This window comes from Labeo rohita, chromosome 8 (genome assembly GCF_022985175.1).
Source record: "Labeo rohita strain BAU-BD-2019 chromosome 8, IGBB_LRoh.1.0, whole genome shotgun sequence".
NCBI classification, from domain to species: Eukaryota; Metazoa; Chordata; class Actinopteri; order Cypriniformes; family Cyprinidae; genus Labeo; species Labeo rohita.
In genome coordinates, this window is record NC_066876.1 from 1,961,253 (window position 1) to 1,981,763 (window position 20,511).

Genomic DNA, 20,511 nt, shown 5'->3' on the forward strand with positions numbered 1-20,511 from the left:
GACACTGGAACACATCAACAGTTTAATCCAATCTTCATCATATAGATACTGCAGAAGAACTAAAACACTGCATACCGGAATCCCTTTATTATCTTGTTACATAATGAAAGAGAATGCTGTAAATGGCTGCTCAGCAAAGGCACAGTTTCTGTCTGATGTCATTATAACACACTCATCTATTCATGCACCCAATCATTCTCCTCTGTAGGGTCACCGGCCACAGACAGAGAAACACCTGGGACAGATGAGCACCACAGGGTCAAGTTATGTTATCCTAAATCTGTCATTCACACTCAGCTTAAACACCGCTATAACTTTTAAAACAGCAACTATAGTGGTGAGTACAGTGTTTGATTGTGAAATCACTAATCATCTTACAAGTAATATTTTGAGTTTCATGTTTAAAAAGTGAAAAAAAGTGAAATTAAAAAAAAAGTTATAGAGGTTTAAGTTTATGAAACTGCTGTTATATAAAGCATATTTTATATTTTATATACAATATATATTTTATGAAACATGTTTAACTCTAAACCTGCTAGAAAATCAAAGCCATAGATCAAAACAAGCTGTGTTCAAATTTGAGGTTGATATCTCAAAAAATGATTTTGTTTGGGCGCAGTGTCAAATTTCCCCCATAAGATGCCAGCAAAACTCTGCTGGTGCACACAGTGCACTGTAAAAAATAAAAAAACACAATTCGTTGAGTCAGCTTAAAATAATTTGTTACCCCACTGCCTTCAGTCAACTAAAATAAGTTTAGTCAACTTGAAATGTTAAGTAGTACTAAGTAACAACTTAGATATTTGTGTTCGTTAAACTTAACAGATGGGTAAATAACCCAGCTGCCTTAAAATTCTAAGTTGATTCAACTCAAATATCTAAGTTGTCATAATTTAACATTTCAATTCGAATAAACCTTTTTTGAGTTGACTGAACTTAAAAGTTTAAGGCAGCCAGGTTACTAATTATTTTAAGTTGACTCAACAAATTGTTTTTTACAGTGCGGTTGGATTTGTGATTTGCAGTAGAGTTTTTCTCTCTCAAATGTAACAAGAACACACACACAAATGTTTTTTTTTTTTATGACACACATACAAACCACACTGTGACATCCATACCAACACACCCACACAATTATAGCTGCATTATTTATCCAATTGGCTCTATAATTTGCAGAAGCAGAAAACAGAAATAAAGCAAGTATTTGCTTTACTGGCCAAACCTGAAAAATCAGGTCTGGTAAAAAATGGTAAAAAATTAATTTTGAAGCCTTGACAACAGAATGAAAGTCTATCAACAAAAATAGCATTATTTTACAGTTGAATAGCACTGTGATTAAAACCAGCAGTTTTAATGGGTTTCAATGGGGACATTTCTGTCCAAAAGGTGCTGAGTGTGACAATTTTTGTACCTAGTGCAAAACAGATTTATTAAAGGAAATGGAGGTGAAATAATAAAATTTCAATAAAAATACACACCTGTCCCAAAATGTATGCAGCTGGCAATAACACGGGCAAAATGATCACAAAAAACTGAAAACTGAAAAGGTTGCACAAGGGTTAATGCAGCCTAAGTAATGTAATGTTAATGTAATTCTCAGTGGAGGCCAAGTATTTCTGAAAACTAAGCAGATGCATGATCACATTAGTAATAATTGACATCTGGCTGTGCATGTGAAACAGCGCTGCTTTCAGTTCATTTCGATTCATGAGGCAACTGTAATAAAGTTGTGTTTACAGCAGAAAAAGATTGATCTGAATGTTTTACAGTCACATGAGGTTCAAGTTCAAAGTTCATACTTTCTTCGTCACAAACACACCCTTTTCTAACTCCTTATATTATTCATATATCCGACTGACACAAAGGAAGCGATAACACATTAACACACAATAACACCGTGACTTCATCTACAGGACTACGTCTCATCAGGCCTTCATCTGATCGTTTCTGAAGGCATGTGACGGCTGAGCTAAAAATGCCATCAGAAAGTCACAGTTAATGGTCAGATTGAGTACAAATGTAGGGTTTTGCCTGACTTTTTATTTCATTTATTTAATTATAGTTATGCTAGGCTATCACTGAAGCACTTTAAGAGTCGGTAAATCATGCGCTCAACCGTTTCAGAGTCAGACTTGTACAAAAAGGCACTACTTCTGGACAAAAAAAATCTCACAACAAATGTGCACCCTTACACGTGTCAAGACATGATGCTGCGACATATAAAAGAGATATTGTCCTTGTTATATTGTCCAGCAATTCACAGCAAGTGACAGCAATTCTGATTTCTATTTTTCCAGCCTTGTGGCTGACAGCAGCTGTGTTTTGCATAATATTAAAACGGTATAATTTGAGTTCACATATTATAATGTGTGACTTTAATCAGCATAACGAAAGCAACAATGAATAATTTACCTCAGATCTTGAAAATAAACTTAAGGAAACAAAGATGTTTTAACTGTGGATTGTGTGAACATGCGAGTGTGTTCCATAACAAAGACTGCATCAGTCACTGCTTATGTATTTACAGTTTAAAAGGTTAAAGTGCCCCTATTATGGATTTTTAAAAATGACCTTTCATGCAGTGTGTAACACAGCTCTATGTGAATGAAAACATCCTGCAAAGTTTTAAATCTGAAAGTGCATCGTGTATAAAGTTATTGTCTTTTAAAAGAAAGAGTTGATTTTGAGTCATGAAAACGAGTCGCTTTTAAAACGAATCCCAAGCTGTTGCACAATGACGTCAACATGAAACATCAGCATATTGCCCGCCCACATGTTGCACGCGCAGACCAAAGAAAACTTAAACACTGTAGCAGATTTCATACAGAGAAGATGCTGTGCTCTGCACTGTGAGAGGAATCCTTTAGGGTACAGTTAGGTTATGTCGAAAAACTCTCATTTCATTTTCTCCTTCAACTTTTAAATCGTCCTACATCGCTGCAGAAGTACCAACCCAGTGTTTACAAAGTGAACAAACGCCCTTTACAAAAAAAGGTAAAACAGTGATGTAGGACAGTTTTGAAGTTGAAGGAGAAAATGAGATGCAAGTTTTTCGACATTCCCTAACTGTATTGAGTCTTGCACAGAGTATGCATGCGCATCAAAGAGCTAGACAAGCATTTGTGGTTAAAAACAGTGTATAAATTTGTTTTTTTTCGGCTGGAATCGTTTAGAGCCCTCTGAAGCTGCATTTTTAACCTTCAATTCGTTGCGCACCATAGAAGTCCACTATATGGAGAAAAATCCTGAAATGTTTTCCTTAAAAACTTTCCATTTTTTGTGACCGAAGAAAGAAAGACATGAACATCTTGTATGACATGGGGGTGAGTAAATTATCTGGACATTTTTATTCTGAAATTGGAGTAATCCTTAAAAATGGTTGCTTTCATATACTGTGTAGCATGCAAAATACGTATTTAGTTGTTTTCATGTCGCTTGTAGGTTTCTGGCTCACCAGCTAACAACAACATCTGTTTACTCACAATTGGCTAGAAATGTGTTGATGAACAGTGAATGTTTGTCGTTGTTATTACTTGGAGTTCTGATAAAGAATCGAGTAATACATTGTTGTACAAACTGCAGTGCTTTATCAATGCATTTCTGCACTGGGCTAATGCATATATACCATGTTGAGTCAACTTAAAATAATTTGTAACCTGGCTGCCTTAAAATTTTAAGTTCAGTCAACTCAAAAAAAGTTTATTCAACTTGAAATGTTAAATTATACTAAGTGACAACTTAGATATTTGAGTTGAATCAACTTAAAATTTTAAGGCAGCTGGGTTACCCATCTGTTACATTTAGCAAACATAAATATTTTGAGTTGACTAAACTTATTTGAGTTGACTCAACAATTTTAAGGCAGCCAGGTTACAAATTATTTTAAGATGACTCAACAAATTGTTTTTTACAGTGTGGCTATTTGGGTGTTTAATGTAATGGTAATGGGCGTTTTGTTTCCTACATGCGCTGCACGAGGTTCACCAATCACAACAGACTGGGTCATCGGACCAATCACTGCAGATTAGCATCACACAAAGGAGGGGTTTGGACAAATGATTCCTTGAGCAAAACAGGTAAAAATAAATGCATATTATAAGACAATGAAAGTGAATTTTGACCTTGCATGCATGTCAATCTGTTGTTGGGGATTCCCAAAATATGAACCTTTCATAATCCATAATAGGGGCACTTTAAAAAACGTTTAAATGGTTTCATTCTTTTCTGATTGTGTACTTATCCACTCATGCAGAGAGAGAGAGAGAGAGAGAGAGAGAGAGAGAGAGAGAGAGAGAGAGAAGAGAGAGAGAGCTTGCCCATATGCTCTTCTGAATGGCAGTGATAAGTGATTGATTCTACATTTTCCAGATCACCCTTTTTAACTGACTGCCGAATACATCACGATCTGTTTTATCTTGAAATGTCACCATTTTACTACACCATTTTGCTTGATAAGTATTGAGTTTATTAATTTTCTACAACTTTTATTTCACCTATATAACGATAAAGCTAACTGTTGGGAATGCGAGTGTGCTTTGGACCGAGAGCCTGTAGGCGTGACTAATGAGAAAAGCGTAACTCTTATGAACGTCCCGAACAGGAGGAACTAGAGGAACTTCAGGAGTCTCTCCCACACCTGAGGACCCAAACGAAAACACGAGCAGCACCTGACAGGAATGAGCCGGTCCTGAACTGGGGAAAGTCTCTCCGCGGACTGTAATGGAGCACTGGAGCGCGCGTGTGCGGGAGTGCGCGGTCTGGCTGGACTCCTCCGGGCGGCTGCCGTTGGAGGTGAGCGGCGGGGCGGAAAAGGGACACTTCATCTGGATCTGTCCGGTGAGGCCCGGCGCTGACAGGGACATACTGCTGGAAGTGGAGGGTCTGTCAGTGTCTGGACTGCCCCTCTATGACGTGCTGAATGTCCTGAAGAACTGCGAAGATCCTGTCAGAATTAAAACCGTCAAAGCAGGTGACTTACACTATATCCTTCTTTACATTATTATTCAGGGCGGTGAAATTAAACATGCTAACCAGTGAAATTAGATTAATTTAATGTTATCCCCGTTAATACATTTGTCTAATTTGACGTAACTGATTTCTTATGTAATCTGCACACGAATTTTACAAACTAATCGGAACCGTGGGAACCTCTGACGTCATCACGCCACACAGTGAGCCAGCGTTGCCTCGCATTGACACAGATGTCAGGGCGGGACATAACAAACAGCCTCATCCCCCTTTATATTTATTTATTTATTGATTGATTGCCAACAGTCAAAAAAAACACCAAACAAACAAACAAACAAAAAAAACAAAAAAAAAAACAAAAAAAAACACAGACCTGCAGAGTTCAGCGCCAGCCTTAATTCAGCAGCTGATCAAGGTTTTGGAGAGTAGAATCTGCTGGAAGCAAGCAGGCGGTGTGATGGAGCAGGCTGGAGCTGAACTCTGAAACATGGACTGGAGACTCCTGATCTAAGCAGTTCAGTCTGGAGATCAGCGACAGAAAGACATAATGGCAAAAACTGAAAAAAAATGTACTTGCACATACAGTCATGTGAAAAAGTTAGGACACCCTATTGAATTTCATGGTTTTCTGTATCAGGACATAATAAAAAATTATCTGGTCCTTGGCAGATTTTAAAATTTGGAAAATAAACATCATCACATGACATATCACACAGTGCCTTTATTTATTTAACAAAAATACAGCCAAATAGGGAAAGGCCATGTGTGACAAAGTTAGGATGCCCTATTTCATTGCCTGTAGATCCACTTTTAGCATTAATTTTCTGTGTGACTTTATCAGTCTTTATCACATTGTTCTGGAGGAATTTGGACCACTCTTCTTTTCAACGTTGCTCCAGTTTATTGAGGTTTGTGGGCATTTGCTTGTGCACAGCTCTCACCACAGCATTTGAGTCAGGATGAGCTCTGGACTTGGACTGGGCTACTGCAACACCCTAATTCTTTTCATTTCAGCCATTCTGTTGTAGATTTGCTGGTGTGCTTGGGATCATTGTCCTGTTGCATGACCCAATTTTGGCCCAACTTTAGATGTCGGACAGACGCCCTCACATTTGACTCTAGAATACTTTGATAAACAGAGGAGTTCATGGCCAACTCAATGACTGTGAGGTGCCCAGGTCCTGTGGCTACAAAACAAGCCCCAAATGATCAGCCCTCCTCCAGCATGCTTGTCTTTTGGTATGAGGTGTTTGTACTGATATTCTCTTTAGGTTTTCACCAAACTTGGCGCTGTGCATTATGGCCAAACATCTCCACTTTGGTCTCGTCTGTTCAAAGAACATTATTCTAGAAGACTTGTGCTTTTGTTCAGATGCAACTTTGGAGACCTAAACTGTGCTGCAGTTTTTTTATTTTTTAGATAGAAGAGTCTTTCTTCTGCCAAGTCTTCCAAACATGCCATTTTTGTCCCATGTTTTTCTAATGGTTTTGTCATGAACTTTAACATTTAACAGGTTAACTGAGGCCTGTAGAGTCTGAGGTGTACTTCTTGGGTTGTCTGCCATTTCTCTGAGCTTTACACGGTCTGATCTTGGGGTGAATCTTCTGGGACGTCCACTCCTGGAAGGAGAGGTGTCTGTTTTAAATGTCTTCCACTTGTGAATAAACGTCAAATTGTTTGGAAATGGCCGTATTACTCTTCTCAGATTGATGGCAGGAACAATTGCTTCTCTAAGATGATTGCTGATGTCTTACCTCCTTGGCATTGTGTTAACACACACTTGAAGGCTCCAGACCAGCAAACTGACAAAGCTTATGTTTTTATAGAGGCGCTCAGACTTGCTGATGATCAGTTCATCAAAGGTATTTGACTGTTATTTACCCTCTTAATTCCAGTGTGAACAGTAAGGGTGTCCTAACTTTGTCACACATGGCTTTTCCATTTTGGCTTTATTTTTGTTCAGTAAATAATGACACGGTGCAATTTGTCATGTGTTGTTGTTCATCTGAAGTTTTATTTTCTAAATTTTAAGACCAGCCAAGAACCGTTTTTTTTTTAATGATCTCCTGATATGGAAAACCATGGAATTCAATAGAGTGTCCTAACTTTTTTACATGACTGTACATATACATTCACACATATACACATATACATGTACTTGTAATAATGTCAGATTAATAGTTTTACTTTTAAAGTACATTTAAATCATTGTTTTAATAATTTGGTCATGTTATAAATTACACTTATTTTAATGTTACTGGTGTTACTAACATACTTAACATGTATATTCCTAAGCACATGTTGAGTGTTTAGTGTGTTATTCAATATTGCATTGCAAGTTAATATTTAAAATGTACTAAATTGCAACTTTATTACAAATGTGTAATTAAAAATATATTTACATACATTACAACAGAAATGACATTAAAGAACAAAAGAAGTATTAAGAATTATTAAACTACATTACATTAGTTGAACTTCAAAGAGCTTTTTGTCCCATTTACGTGGGATGTAAACACACCAAAAACAAAAGCCCTGCAATAATTTCTGTATTCTGTTTATTATTAAAGAAGATCTTTTAAAGAAACATTTCCAAACAATGGCTGGTAGCCACTGACATTATATGCATACCATGTAAGTCAATAATGGCTACCAGCAAATAAATGATGACAGAATTTTCATTTTTAGGGTAACTATCCCTTCATGCCCTACTCCAGTGGGTCAAAAAGCTCTTTAAAGTTCAACTTATTGAATTTAACATAAATCTAAACTATAATACATTTTCACTTAATTGTAAATAACATGGAAATGATTAATGTCATCTTTTTATGAGTTCAGTCACACCAAGATGAGCCATCCTGACATTTATTAGTCAGACTTACTTAGTCTGTGTTCCTCACATCACACACCCTCATAAGCACACACACGTGCCTCATTTGAGCAGGACTGTGCTCATCTGTGGACAATAATTGGCGAGGTTATGCAACAGTGAATACTAAGGCATTATTCCACACCTCTCTCTCTCTCTCACACACACACACACAGATCTCTGGGAATAAAGGGCTGGAGGATCTGAACACTAACAGTGACGTTTAAAATCAATCTGATACGTGACATAGCGTTTAGATATAAACAGACATGTCTTTTCACTTTCCTGTCTGTGAGCAGAAATCTTCATGTATTTATTCTGAGAACTCATGCAAATGTCCACGATTTTCCATAAGTTCTCAAACCAGGACGGCCCATCCTGTCATTCACGGGTCACGCCTGTCTAACACAGAGTTCCTCACACCTCACCAGCAATACTTAGCAACTTGCTTAGGACATGCTAGCAACAGGTTAAAACATGCTACACACATGTTAACAACATGTTCAATCATACAAGCAACGGACTAAAATATGCTGGCAACATGTTAAAGCGTGTTAGAATTATGTTAAAAACAAAAAATACAAAATCATGCTAGCAACATGCTAGAATATAAGAGCAACATGCTAGCACCCTGTTAAGACATGTTAGTGATCTGCTAAACATACCAACTGGTTACTGTAGCAACATGCTTTAATACTAGTAACAAATAAAACATTCTATCCTCATGCTATAACATGCTAGCAATGTGTTAATGATGTTCAGCTTTCTAAAGCCTGCTAGCAACCCGCTGCGTGTGAATGCGGTAGGGCTGTAGCAGTCTGTGTGATGCGTCTGTGTCTGATTTATGAATATGAGAAAGCTTTTACACTGGTCAGATGTGGGCTGACTCCAGGATTTGCTTCAGCATGTTTAAAAATGATCGGGTATTTGGGAGGTGCTCTGCTCAGCTTATAATTGAGAAAATAATAATACTGATGATGTGTTTATAATAAACACTTGCACAACAATTGTATGTAGGTATATTTTTATATTTGTATCTTGAATTTGATTTAGTAGTGTTTTAAGAAGAAATCCTGTGTGTAAATAGAAGCACACAGAAGTGTTTTAATGCATTTTCCACTATCTTTTACAGGATTGTTCTCTGATTTGTGTATTATTCAGTAATAGGCATGTCTGGGTGCATAATCCTTCTAGAAACTACTTACCCAGCTCTTAATGTCCATACAAAGAGTTGTTGTTGTTCTTCTTGTATTACTGCAGTAAGCCAGTAGAGAGCAGCAGACACAGATGAACTCAGCGTGATTGACAGCATGCAGTGTGTTACCATGGCAACAGTGTTTGTGATGATCAGTGATGGACAGAGGGCAGTACTGAGCTGCAGCGCGCACACATACAAGGTTTCCATGTTTTATGGGGTCATTCTATAGGCGTAATGGTTTTTTCTACTGTACAAACTGTATTTTTTTATCCCTTTACCCTAAACCTACCCCTCATTTTTAGATTCTCAAAATCTGTTTCCTCATGGGGTGTAAAGGCGCTGGTGTTAGTGTGTGTGTGGGACAGATGTTTTCAGAGTCAGTCAGCTGAGTCACGGTAACTGTACAGCAGTGCTGATGGAGTCGTGCTCCGCTGGGCTGTTTTTGCACTCCTCTGATGGGACTGACAGTCACTGGTACAGTATTCACACAGATCCCTGCTTCATACGACCTCACAATCACAACTGAAACCAGGCCTCTTCCTGACATGCTTTCGTTTGGTTGTTGGATTTTAAGATCCATTGTAAGATCTTGTGTTTTCAGTTTGTTTGAAATATAATTAGTGCTCAGACAGCTACAGACTGAGATTCATTCACAGCTCCTCCTGTCTCTGGTTCTTCAGGGGCCCTTATGAAGGACCGCAGGGACCATGATGTTGCTTTTAGCTACTGGTTGCCAGGTGCCATGGTGCATGTACACAGACACCTGGAGCGGTTCAGAGGTGTTATATTGAGAGGAATTCAGGGTTACTGTGCACCATGATCATATCCAACCAAAACTTCCCATTCATTTTAAAAGAATCATTTGATAAGGGACTAAGAGACACTTCCAAACCTGCTAACACATGAAAACTGTGAAACAGGGTCAGAGATGTTCATCTAACACATGTTTACACAGGAAAACAACTAAAAAACACACTTTATTCATGTGACACAGCACTAGTTTCTTGAACCATTTGTTTCAGCTGTTTATGGGTAAATATCCTAATCATCCAGTGCTCACAATTCATGGCCCCATGAAATCCCTACATTCTGTGTTCTGTGTTTATGATTTAATGCTAATTTATCAAGAGGGAATGTTTCTGTATTTATTAGTTTTCTATTTCATGTATGGTACTGTATGTCCATCAGTTTACTCTGTAATGATGCTTGCAAACCCACGCTGTGGCGCAAATCAGCAGTAAGGGTAAGTTAAGTTAAGGTAGCAAATATGTAAATAAATGTAGAATTGCAGCATAGACAGTAGGTTTACTGTGTTTCCAACAATCTCGGGTAAATAATCTGTATTGGTTGTGCAGTCATTCATTACTATGCTGACTAGGATTTACAGTAGCACTTTATTCTGGGGAATTGGGGATAAAGAGACAACTAGGGATGTAATGACGCACCCGAGCAAATCGATGAAAATATGCCACGATTAAAGTGGGCTTAAATGATCATCTGTTTAGATGGTAATTAAAAAAAAATAGGAGCACAGTCAAAAGATTTAGGAGCACCTTCTGAGCAATAATACAAAATTCGAATAAAAAATTTGCCTTCCCATTGCGAGGTGATAAGTAATTTACAGGGGCTTTTTTAACCTTTGTAATAGCTTTTTTCTCCTTTTTTTATTAAAAATGTTTAAACTTTATATTTAAAGCTTTTTAAAAAAATTTAATTAAAACAGTAGAATAAGAACAAGGAGAACAAAAAGAATAATTTACCAATTATATTAAATCAGTATTGGCAAAATTAACTACAGAGGTGGCAAAGAGAAACAAAAATGGCTTCTAGGTCTATTTTCAGATGTTTAACAAGGCTCAGAGGTGGCATGGGTTCAATTAAATTCATAAATTAATGTTGTGATTAATGTTTTAAATATACATTTTTGAGATCGGCTGAATGGATTTGAAAATGGTAAAACTCAACTGTTTAACTGTTTAAAGGGGAGTTGGACAATGAGCCTATTTTCAAAAAAAGTGGAGTGTTCTTTTAAGAATTAAACTAAAACTGCCAGTAGGTGGTGGCAAGTCACTTGATTTGATCACTGAGTCATTTATTCAATTGATTCATTCAGGAATGAAGCAAGGGACTGACTTTATGAATGGATGAATCATTGACTCACTAGGTTTGTTATAAAAAGCACATTCATGAACAAAACGCCGCTGTGTTTGCTTTTAGTGATGCACAGCAGCTCAGCTGTGACTGTCACTCTCCTTAGTTCATCGCAATCTCACAAAGTTCCATTATAATCAATGAAGCTCTCTATACTGCACAGTAAATCTCTTATTTACATAGTGTCTGGAAAACCACAGTCCTGCAGAGTTCAGCTCCAACCCCAGGCTGCCTGTAGCTTACTAGTATCCCTTCAGACCTTGATTAGCTTGTTCAGGTGTGCTATTTTTTAGGGTTGTAGCAAAACGTTCGCCACCCTTGGTATAATGCATACTGAAGCAGTGTTCATAAGAACAGCAGCGCTGCTTTGTTTTCAGCAGTAACCAAGGAAACACTCTATTGCTGCTGTTCCATGCACGCCACCTGCTGTCTGAGAGTGAATCTGCATCTCATGCAGCCCGCCTGATTTTATCTATTTTTTTTTGTAGCATAATTTAACAAAGTTAATGTCAGACCATTCTGTGTTTGCTTCAAATGCATTTTCTGTACAAAGTGCATTTTTTGCTGGAAAATGTGGACATGTTGAAAAAAATAAACAAATGCAAGCTAGCAAGGAGCACATGCAAAGCCTTAGTTTGCTTATATAAAGACATTCCTTTTATTTGTATTCAGTTATTTGTTTGGTTTGTAAACTTTTTTAATGGAAAAATAAAATATTGAAAAATATGCAGCACTTAAAATAATAATAATAAAAATAATAAAACGGCACATTTTCATTTATAATTTGTCTTTAGTTCACGGCTGTGACTGGACATAAAATCTATTAACCAAAAGCACAAATTTGTTTGTTCAAAATGTCACCATATGAAAGAAAACTTTATTTTGAATCTATCATCATTCATTTTCTGAATAGATTAGATGGTTGTGATTTGCTAATTGCTGTGATCTGATGTAACACAGGCTGCTGGAGGCCTAATTGTTGATTGTTGTCATATTATAGATGTTGTTGCAGGAGGAGAAGTTAATGTTTTGATTTAAAAAAAAAAATGATGTGCATAATAAATCTTTTATAACAGACACGGCAGTATTCCATAAAACAGTAAGAAGTGTTCATTTTGTATTGATTTGTGTGTGTATATGTGTGTTTTCAGGTGGCAGGCTGAAGAAGGACTTGAGGTATTTCTTGAGTCAGCGCTTTCAGAAGAGCTCAGAAGATCAGCGGCTGCAGGAGAGCATCAGAAACAACCTGTACCGCCATGGCGCTCCCTGTGAGTCCAGCAGAAACACTCAAAACACATGCAACACACACTGATGCTGGAGCCAGAAAGCTCAGATAGAAAATCTGCAGTACCTTTAAAAGCTTGAAGGCTGTCACTGTCAGGTTAAACAACTCATTCAGACCCTCAGAAGTGACAGAAAATTTAGAAACGCTAATACATAAGATCAGCTGACATCATTTCTAAGATAGCTTCAGCTTTTACGCCTCAATAATTGTAGCTGGAGACCTGGAGTCCAGTTATTCAGAGAGACTGATGCTCTTTGACAAACTACAGTTCGATGATCATTTGTAAATTCAGGTTGATAGTGTGTTGATGGTGTCTCATAAATCCTGACTCTTCTCATCTCCTTCAGGAGGGTCACATGACTCTTGTAACCCTAAACAACCCCTGCAATCACATCTTTAGGCAGAGCAAACTCCCCTTAGAGGCTGAGCTTTGTCAGGAGAAACGAATGGAGCGGCAACCCTAATAGAGTATCTGCATATGTGTTTGTGTGGAGGCTCGCAACGGGGCAAATGATGGCCGTTCGTCAGTCATGTGAATTAAATCTATGGTCTAATGGAAATTACGTGTTCTGAAATTGCAAACATATGTACATTTGGATCGAGCAGAGAGGCTCAGAGCTGCTGTGAAATACTCTGTATTAGTGGAACAATTACAAAAAACTGACAAAACTCTCACTGCTGTGAGAAAACACTGATGTGCTTGATATCAGATGAAATGTTAAATCAGAGATCACCATCTGTTCTAGTAATATTATTCAAATGTCTATTTAAATACATCCATAATGAAGCGATCTATCTGAATCATGCTGCAGTGACCCAGTGTTTCTGCAGATGTTGCTCATCACTGACACACTGGACATGAGATCAGTGATGACGCTGCTGATTACTGAACTGAACACTACAGATGTGTCTCCTTTCACGGTTCTTCATCACACTGAACATGAACTCCGCTGATAGTAGGGGCCAGTAAACACCAGGCTGATCTCCCGTGGGTCAGTCCGTCTTAAACGGAGGCTGCTTGACCATTTGTAATATTCCTCATGTTTGGAGTGGATTCCTCTGTGTGTCGATACTGGTTGATTTATTTCAGGTTCAGGATGGTCCTGAACGTCTTTGAACAGAAGCTGATCTCTAGAGCAGAAACGTCTGCAAACAGAGAGTTTATAATAGGATGCTATAATGTTTCTACCATAAACATACTGCACATACATGCACAGACTTCACCTCATGTTTTAGGGGGCTGAGCATGTGTGATATTTTGTTCATGCTGAATATCACTGATTCACAGTTATCAGTCCTGTATGAGTTTGAGAGATGGAAGTAGTAGAAATCTGGAGAAAAAATCATGTTTTGAGAAATGAACAGATACAGTATAAGCATAACAAACCATAAAAGTGAACAGTGTTGTACAGTGATTATACATTATATTTTGACATACAGTAGCTCAGTGAGGTCTAAAGCAGGGGACTGGTGTCCACTAGGGGGCCTCCATGGGGACCTAATAAGTCTTAAAATGAGTTTTTATCTATATTTTTATCTCATCACTACCCTGAGAAACTGTATACGTTTTTTGGGAAAGTAGGTTACAATACAGCCTGCATCTATTGCATATAACAGCTGCTTTTGTCATCTTTTTGTCATCTTTGTCATCTCTTTAGGATTTAGTTTCATTCTGTTGGACATTTCATGTCTGTAAAGCAGATGCGCGAGTTGTTCCAGATCAGGAGCGCTGCGAGTGTGGCGTCGTGTGATTCGGCGCAGGCCGCGCGCTGATTAAAAAGCTCGTCCTGTTTGATTGAACGTTCTGCTGTGTGTCTGCTGTCATGTGACGGTAAATCCGGTAAACTGCTTCAATCCCTCTGGGTTTGAGGATTATAATGATTCTCTGAAGTGCTGAATCTGATATATATTGCAAAGGGACTCCACTGTATTCACGTGAAGAGAGACACAGAGTTGCAGCGCTGATGGAAACACAACTAATGAACACAAAAGTGTGAATGCAGCTAGTCATCTGTGTTTCAATGCAACACACACAGCAAATACACGTTCACACAGAGGACAAGAACTATAATTCTCCACAGCACAACTTATTTATATTTATATACTGTTATTTATGTTTATATTTTATAGATATCTTTTAGGTCTCTTAAATGTACCTCAAACCTAAACATGAGTCATTTTACAGACAGTATAGTACAGAATTACTAAACAGTATAATACAGAATTGGTGGGTTTTTGTTAAATGTAAGCCAAAATCATCACAATTAAAAGAACCAAAGACTTAAACTACTTCAGTCTGTGTGCACTGAATTTATTTAATACATGAGTTTCACAATTTGAGTTAAATTACTGAAATAAATTAACTTTTCCACAACATTCTAAATTAATTGAGATGCACCTGTATATCTTGATACGATTTTAGATTCTAGTTCTTCACAAACTTTTCTTTTAAAATCTTCCTTTTCAAGGCCCTTTATTGTTCAGTCCCAGAAATACAGGGATCTCAATGTCTCAATCTCTTCATGTTCAGATACAGCTGATGCTAATTGTATACTATACAGAATATATTCTATTCTGTTCTGTTCTATTCACCTACTTATTGTTTATTATTGGCTTCCATATTTTCAAATAACACTAAAATAACCAAAACTGTAATTAAGACAAAGGGAAGTATGTGTGCATTATTTACATCCTGGGATGGTTTTTGTTAGCTGCCTTTCTTTCAATATCTGCTCCCTCTGAAGGTAATACATCTACGAAAGAGAATGAAATCTATATATAGGTGAATTAAATCTGTGTACAAATCTAATTGGTGGCCTGTTTCTGGGCGCGTGCTGTGATTGGAGGATTTCATTCCACCTGCTTTGTTCTCTCTGTGATTGGCTGATTGTGAGTTTGAATCCGTCTTTGTTTGTATTTAAATGAGTTTCTTCATTTTAGTCCTAATGAAGGTCTGTGTGCCAAAACATGTTGGCAACAAAAACAATAGATTTTTGTCCCTGTGATTTCTCTGCTCCGCACATGCTGCTGGTTTAGTTTTTGTCTTCAGGAATTTGTCTCTTCCACACACCAGAACCAGAACAGACACAGTTGGTGTCTATACAGTTCAGAATGTATATATTGCACATTTTAAAATATCTATGCGTTTTTGTCTTGAAAACTAAAGCCAATTGTGCTGTAGTGGCACAGACTCAAATATGACTGGACAGTCTGAAGTGGAGCAGTCATATCCTCCATGGGCTAATTCATGAATCAGCTGAATATTTACAAAGACATAAAAAAGCAATGTTGAGTACTTTTTTTTCCAGTCCAAATGGACTGATGAATTTGCATTTGTGGAGAGCTGGATCTGTGGTTTGTCTCATTTGCAATCATCAATCCAGATGCTTTAAAAAATCAAACGTAAAATGCAGCCAGTCATTCCCGTATCTTTACAACAGTAAAGCCAAACTAAATCACATCTGACTGTTGGAAGATTGAACGCCTGCATGAAGCTACAAGACTCTAACAAAACCATGCACTGCGTGAAGTCACATTAATGTAGTGTCCGTTTACAGCATTATTTTTTGGGTTTACCGTATACTGAAGCTATCAAAGTCGGTCTATCAAACTGAAGTTCAGGTGCCACTGTATTCATCATTAGAAAAGTAAAAATGGACGTTCTTGAACGTCGGGTAGACGTTAGGGTAAGCTGACGGGTCACAATATGCCCGAACTCGTACATGTGAGAACTGTCATTCTGACTGACAGAGCCTTTCACCTCTGAGAGGAAAACACTAGTGTGTTTATGGGTGTTGTGTTTTGATCACACACAGGACAGCTGTGCACGAGGACAGGATTTTACTTCTGTTTCATGTCCAACCCTGTTGTGTGCCTTCCGAAAAGACATACAACACACGCCGCATGTTTATGATGCTTTTGTGTTATTATCTAAAACTTGAGGAAAGTCACCTGCCCTTGAACGGACGTGAGCCAGACATTTTATACAGCTTCAGAACTGCACTGGCGTGAGTTAAATAAAGACTGAATTGTCTTTTTAGTTGAACTGTGCCTTTCATCTTTTTTCAAGAAGGCAGCAGGAAACTTTCAGCCTTGCACAGACTGTCCCTTTAAGAGCCGCTGGTTTGTGATCTGGAGGGCGCATGGATGCGTTTACCGCTCATGCAGCAGGATGGAGGACAAGATGGAGGCACACATCTGAAGAACACACACGTAATGGAGCTGCTGTGTGGATGGACGGGGCTGTGGAGTCCAGCGGTTTAGCATATGTAAAGAATAAAGCACAATGGGCTGATAGGGTGGGGGAGGACGTTCATGTAACGTGTCGACTCAATGCAGACTGTGTCCTAAAACCCTGAGCTACCTGCCTATACAGCATCTTTAGGACACGCTTTCAGTCTCACTACATGTTGAGACTGTGACGCTGCCAAAGCATGGTTTTATGCACAGACAATCCTGTGAAAACGAGCAGCATGGACATTTTGGTGTGTGAGGTTCAGGCACTAGGGTTTCAGAAGCACAACACAGCGTATTATCCCGCAAACGAGAGCAGTCTGTCAGTGACACACACCGCAAACATCAAGCAGAAATGAGGACGGTGGCGGCGCGCGCCCTTCAGTCACATCACGAGCGTGTCTTTGTCCTCCTTTGTTGTGTTTGTGTGGCTGGAGGGAGCGTCGGTTGTGGTATTCATGCTGTTCCCCACCCCCCCTCTCCTGCTGGCCTGAGCTGCTCTCACGGAGCAGTTAACAGGTGCTTGTTCCTCCAGAGGTTCCCCCTCCACAGATGGCTATTGTTATGGTGCGCAGTAAACGCCGCCGCGTAACCCAGAAACTCCAGCGTGCGCGCGCTCTCTCTCTCTCTGTAGCTCGCTCCGCTCTGTTCTCCCAGCTGCTGCTTCCTGCTAAAGCAAAGTTATCCCTGATCCCTCTCAGCGTGCGCCCTCCCCCCTCTCTCTCTGCCCTCCCCCATCTGATCTCCCGCTGCACCTCCTGCGCTCCCTCATTCTCCAGATCCCGTACCGTCCTCAGCTCGCTGCCACCGCACGGCTGCTCCTCCATCGGCTCCGCGTCTCCTCGCGCTCGGTTCTTCTGCCCGGATCGCACGCTCTTCTCTGGCATCCGCCGACACAAAGAAAGGATTATCGCGCAGGAGCGTGTGCCATCGGTGAAAGGGATCGTATTCTCGCTTGACATCCAGGCAAGTGTGGATTTATTTTTCACCATGCACGAATGTGTGCGTTTAGAGAGCGTTGTGAATTGCACAGATTTGCGGCGAAGGGCTGTGCGGCTTATGAAGCTAACGCTCATCACAAGCTGTGCTGGCCGTACGGAGCGCGTTCATCTGTGCGCCAGGATCAGCTTAGAGTGCGTTAATGGTGCGCTAATGGCTGTGCTAGTTTGCCGATCCGTGTGTTGATGTTTTGAAATGGCTGTCCTGCTTCATCTAGAGCTGTGCTAGCGGCTCGCTCCGAATAAAGGTGAAGGTGACAGCGGCGCCAGCGCAGCGTTGTGTGCTGATTTATGGAGCAGATGTGCTCTGGCTGTGCCAAAAGCCATTTTGATAGATCAGACTGACGCTGGTGATTTGTTGTTGTTATTGTTGTTGACGGTGCCTAGCGGTACCTGTGCTGGTTGAAGTTAACGGTGCTGCTAGCAGCCAGTGAATTCAGCGTTGATCTGTGAACCCTGCAGACTCTTTCTGTCAGATTACAGGTTTGGTAAAATCCTTCTGATTAAAGGTTCTTGCATTTTCACATGACACGTCCAAAACGCAGCTGTCAGGCTGTTGGCTAGAAAAGCTTATTGGCTGATCATGGGTTTAGACGTTTGGGCACATCTAGCTAACGCTGTTGTCATTTGTGTACACAGAATCTGGCATTTTATTTTGTCAAAGGCTCTGCTAGCCTGTGGATCCAGTTCATCTATAAACACTGTGGCATGTTTGATCAAATCTGTGCGATTATTTTGTGCTAAATATGAAACAACACACTGCAGATAACGTTATGGTCGGAGAGGCCTTTAGCTGCCCTCATTTTCCTCAGATGGCCTGTGTTATAAAGGCCACAAAGTAAAATAAAACCTGATGTGGTGTGAAAACCCTCATGATGTGCCTACAGGTTACTGCCCCAGTCTCGTGTGTTTCTTTGGACCGACAGAGGGAGCTGATCCCTGAAGCGTCTGCTAGCGTTTGTGCTCCTCTGCTAGCTGCTTGCTCCTGCTACTTTTGCAATAACATTCATTTCTGATTGTTCGTTTGAGTGGAGTAGCAAGTTACTCCTAAAAGACTTTATAGTTATTAATGTGCTCAATTCGGAGTGACTTATTATGATTATACCACACTTCATCACATTGTTGCGTTTAGATTAGTTTGGGTTTTAGTTCAGCGTGGAACCAATTCATGATGTGGAGAAAAGAAGACTTAAACCAGTTCCAGGAACAAACTGCAACTAATAAACAGATTTTGGTCGGTCTGTCAAAACATATCTGTATGAATGTTAACAGAGATGGAAACTGTCTGAGCTGTGCTGTATTGTAAATATAGTCACAGCTAAACAGCATAACAGAAGATAACGCGACAAAAATAACATTCGTGACGATGAGCAGGTGTTTCACTTTGTAGCAGTTACTATATTGTGAATTTTAACATGATTGGAATACCACATTGATAGTCTGTTTTTAATCAGTGCTGTCAAACAGAGCATCAGAAACAAAAACAACTACATGGTTCTAGTAGTTATAGTACAATGCTAGTCAAATAGATTGACTGTTGTATCGAAAAGCAAATAAACAATGGTAACCGTGTCATAATTAGTATAAGGAGTCTTGAGTGAGCATACATTTCTATACATTTCTTTGGGTGTATATTTACATTAGTATGAATCGAAGTATTGTTTATGTGGAGTTTTCATATTCATACTATTATTATAAAAGGAAATGTTTGCCAAAAAGTGTGTAAGTACTATCAAGGAGGTCCATATGACTCGTGTGCTGTATTTGAAGTTTCCTTCAGTCTTTGTGTAAGTAGTTATTTTTGATCTTGAAATAATTTAGAAAAATGTCTCTGTACATCAAACAAAAATAATAGCTCTTGATGTTGCTTTCAGACAACATTATTTCTGTTTTGTAACTAAACAGTGGACTGAATGGGTTTATTTATGTTAAGACTGGAGTTTTTGTGTGTGTGTGTGTGTGTGTGTTTTAGTGTTTCCAACATATTCCAGTATCAATCGATAGGAGAAGCTCGGTGCTCGCGGGACATGAGGGATGAATATAGTGGAAAATGATATCGCAGATAAAGCCGCTGATCTTCAGGTTCAATATTTTGACATGGTGTGATCCAGGCAGCGACGAGGAGAAACTTGAGTTGAATATCTTCCACGTCCAGCTCATAAAGGACAGATGGCTCTTCATTCTCCGCTTTCAATCTCTCTCTCTCTCACACACACACACACACACACACGAGAGCTTATCCAATTCATCTGGGCATTGTGGACGGCCCGGTGCTGCACAGAGACTCTTTTCAGAGCTGAAGCGGGCAGCTGCAGCGTGAGGAAGCGGCGCACTGAGAGATCCGCCAATCTTATGGCAAGAGAGACAAACGGGGCAATAAGAGGAAGAGGGCCTGGAGTTGGAGGTGGGCGGTGCTTGTGAAGAGGGAGGGGCGTTAGTCCAGGCACAAACGGTGGAGGTCAGGGCCAGATGCTCTCCAAACAAAAGAGTATTTCTCAGGAAACGACGCTGGGAAGCGTGGCACTCGCCATTGTGTGTGTGTTTGTTTCACTGCATTGCAGGGGTCTTTGGGACTCTCCTGCTTTAATGACTCATATTCACCCTTTTTTAACAGTCTCAGGTCTGATGGGTTTTCTGCATATGTACACGTGTGTTGTTGAGAACTGAAGTGCACGACTATAACCATGTCGACACCTTAACTTCACATAACTCACTCAGCAAGAACGTTTTCAGACTCTTCGTTTTGCAAGTCATATCATTATGTCAGTAGATGTTGAATTATTTACTCAACCAGTTCATATAGGAAAG

The 20,511-nt window shown here is 39.4% G+C and overlaps 1 protein-coding gene across 9 annotated transcripts in view; it reads left to right on the forward strand.

The window, feature by feature from the left end:
- Positions 1–4,357: 4,357 nt before the first annotated feature.
- magi1a (membrane associated guanylate kinase, WW and PDZ domain containing 1a) overlaps positions 4,358–20,511 on the forward strand; it is a 65,070-nt gene continuing 48,916 nt past the window's right edge. For 5 of the 9 annotated variants that reach the window (XR_007828304.1, XM_051117744.1, XM_051117745.1 and 2 more), the window contains exons 1-2: positions 4,360–4,969; positions 12,339–12,455. Coding sequence is in view for 8 of the 9 variants with exons in the window: in XM_051117744.1 (XP_050973701.1) it covers positions 4,720–4,969; positions 12,339–12,455 (367 nt within the window). In the remaining variant the exon portion in view is untranslated. Of the gene's footprint in view, positions 4,970–12,338; positions 12,456–20,511 lie in introns of all 9 variants that reach the window. The other 4 variants (XM_051117750.1, XM_051117751.1, XM_051117748.1 and 1 more) reach the window with 2 other exon arrangements.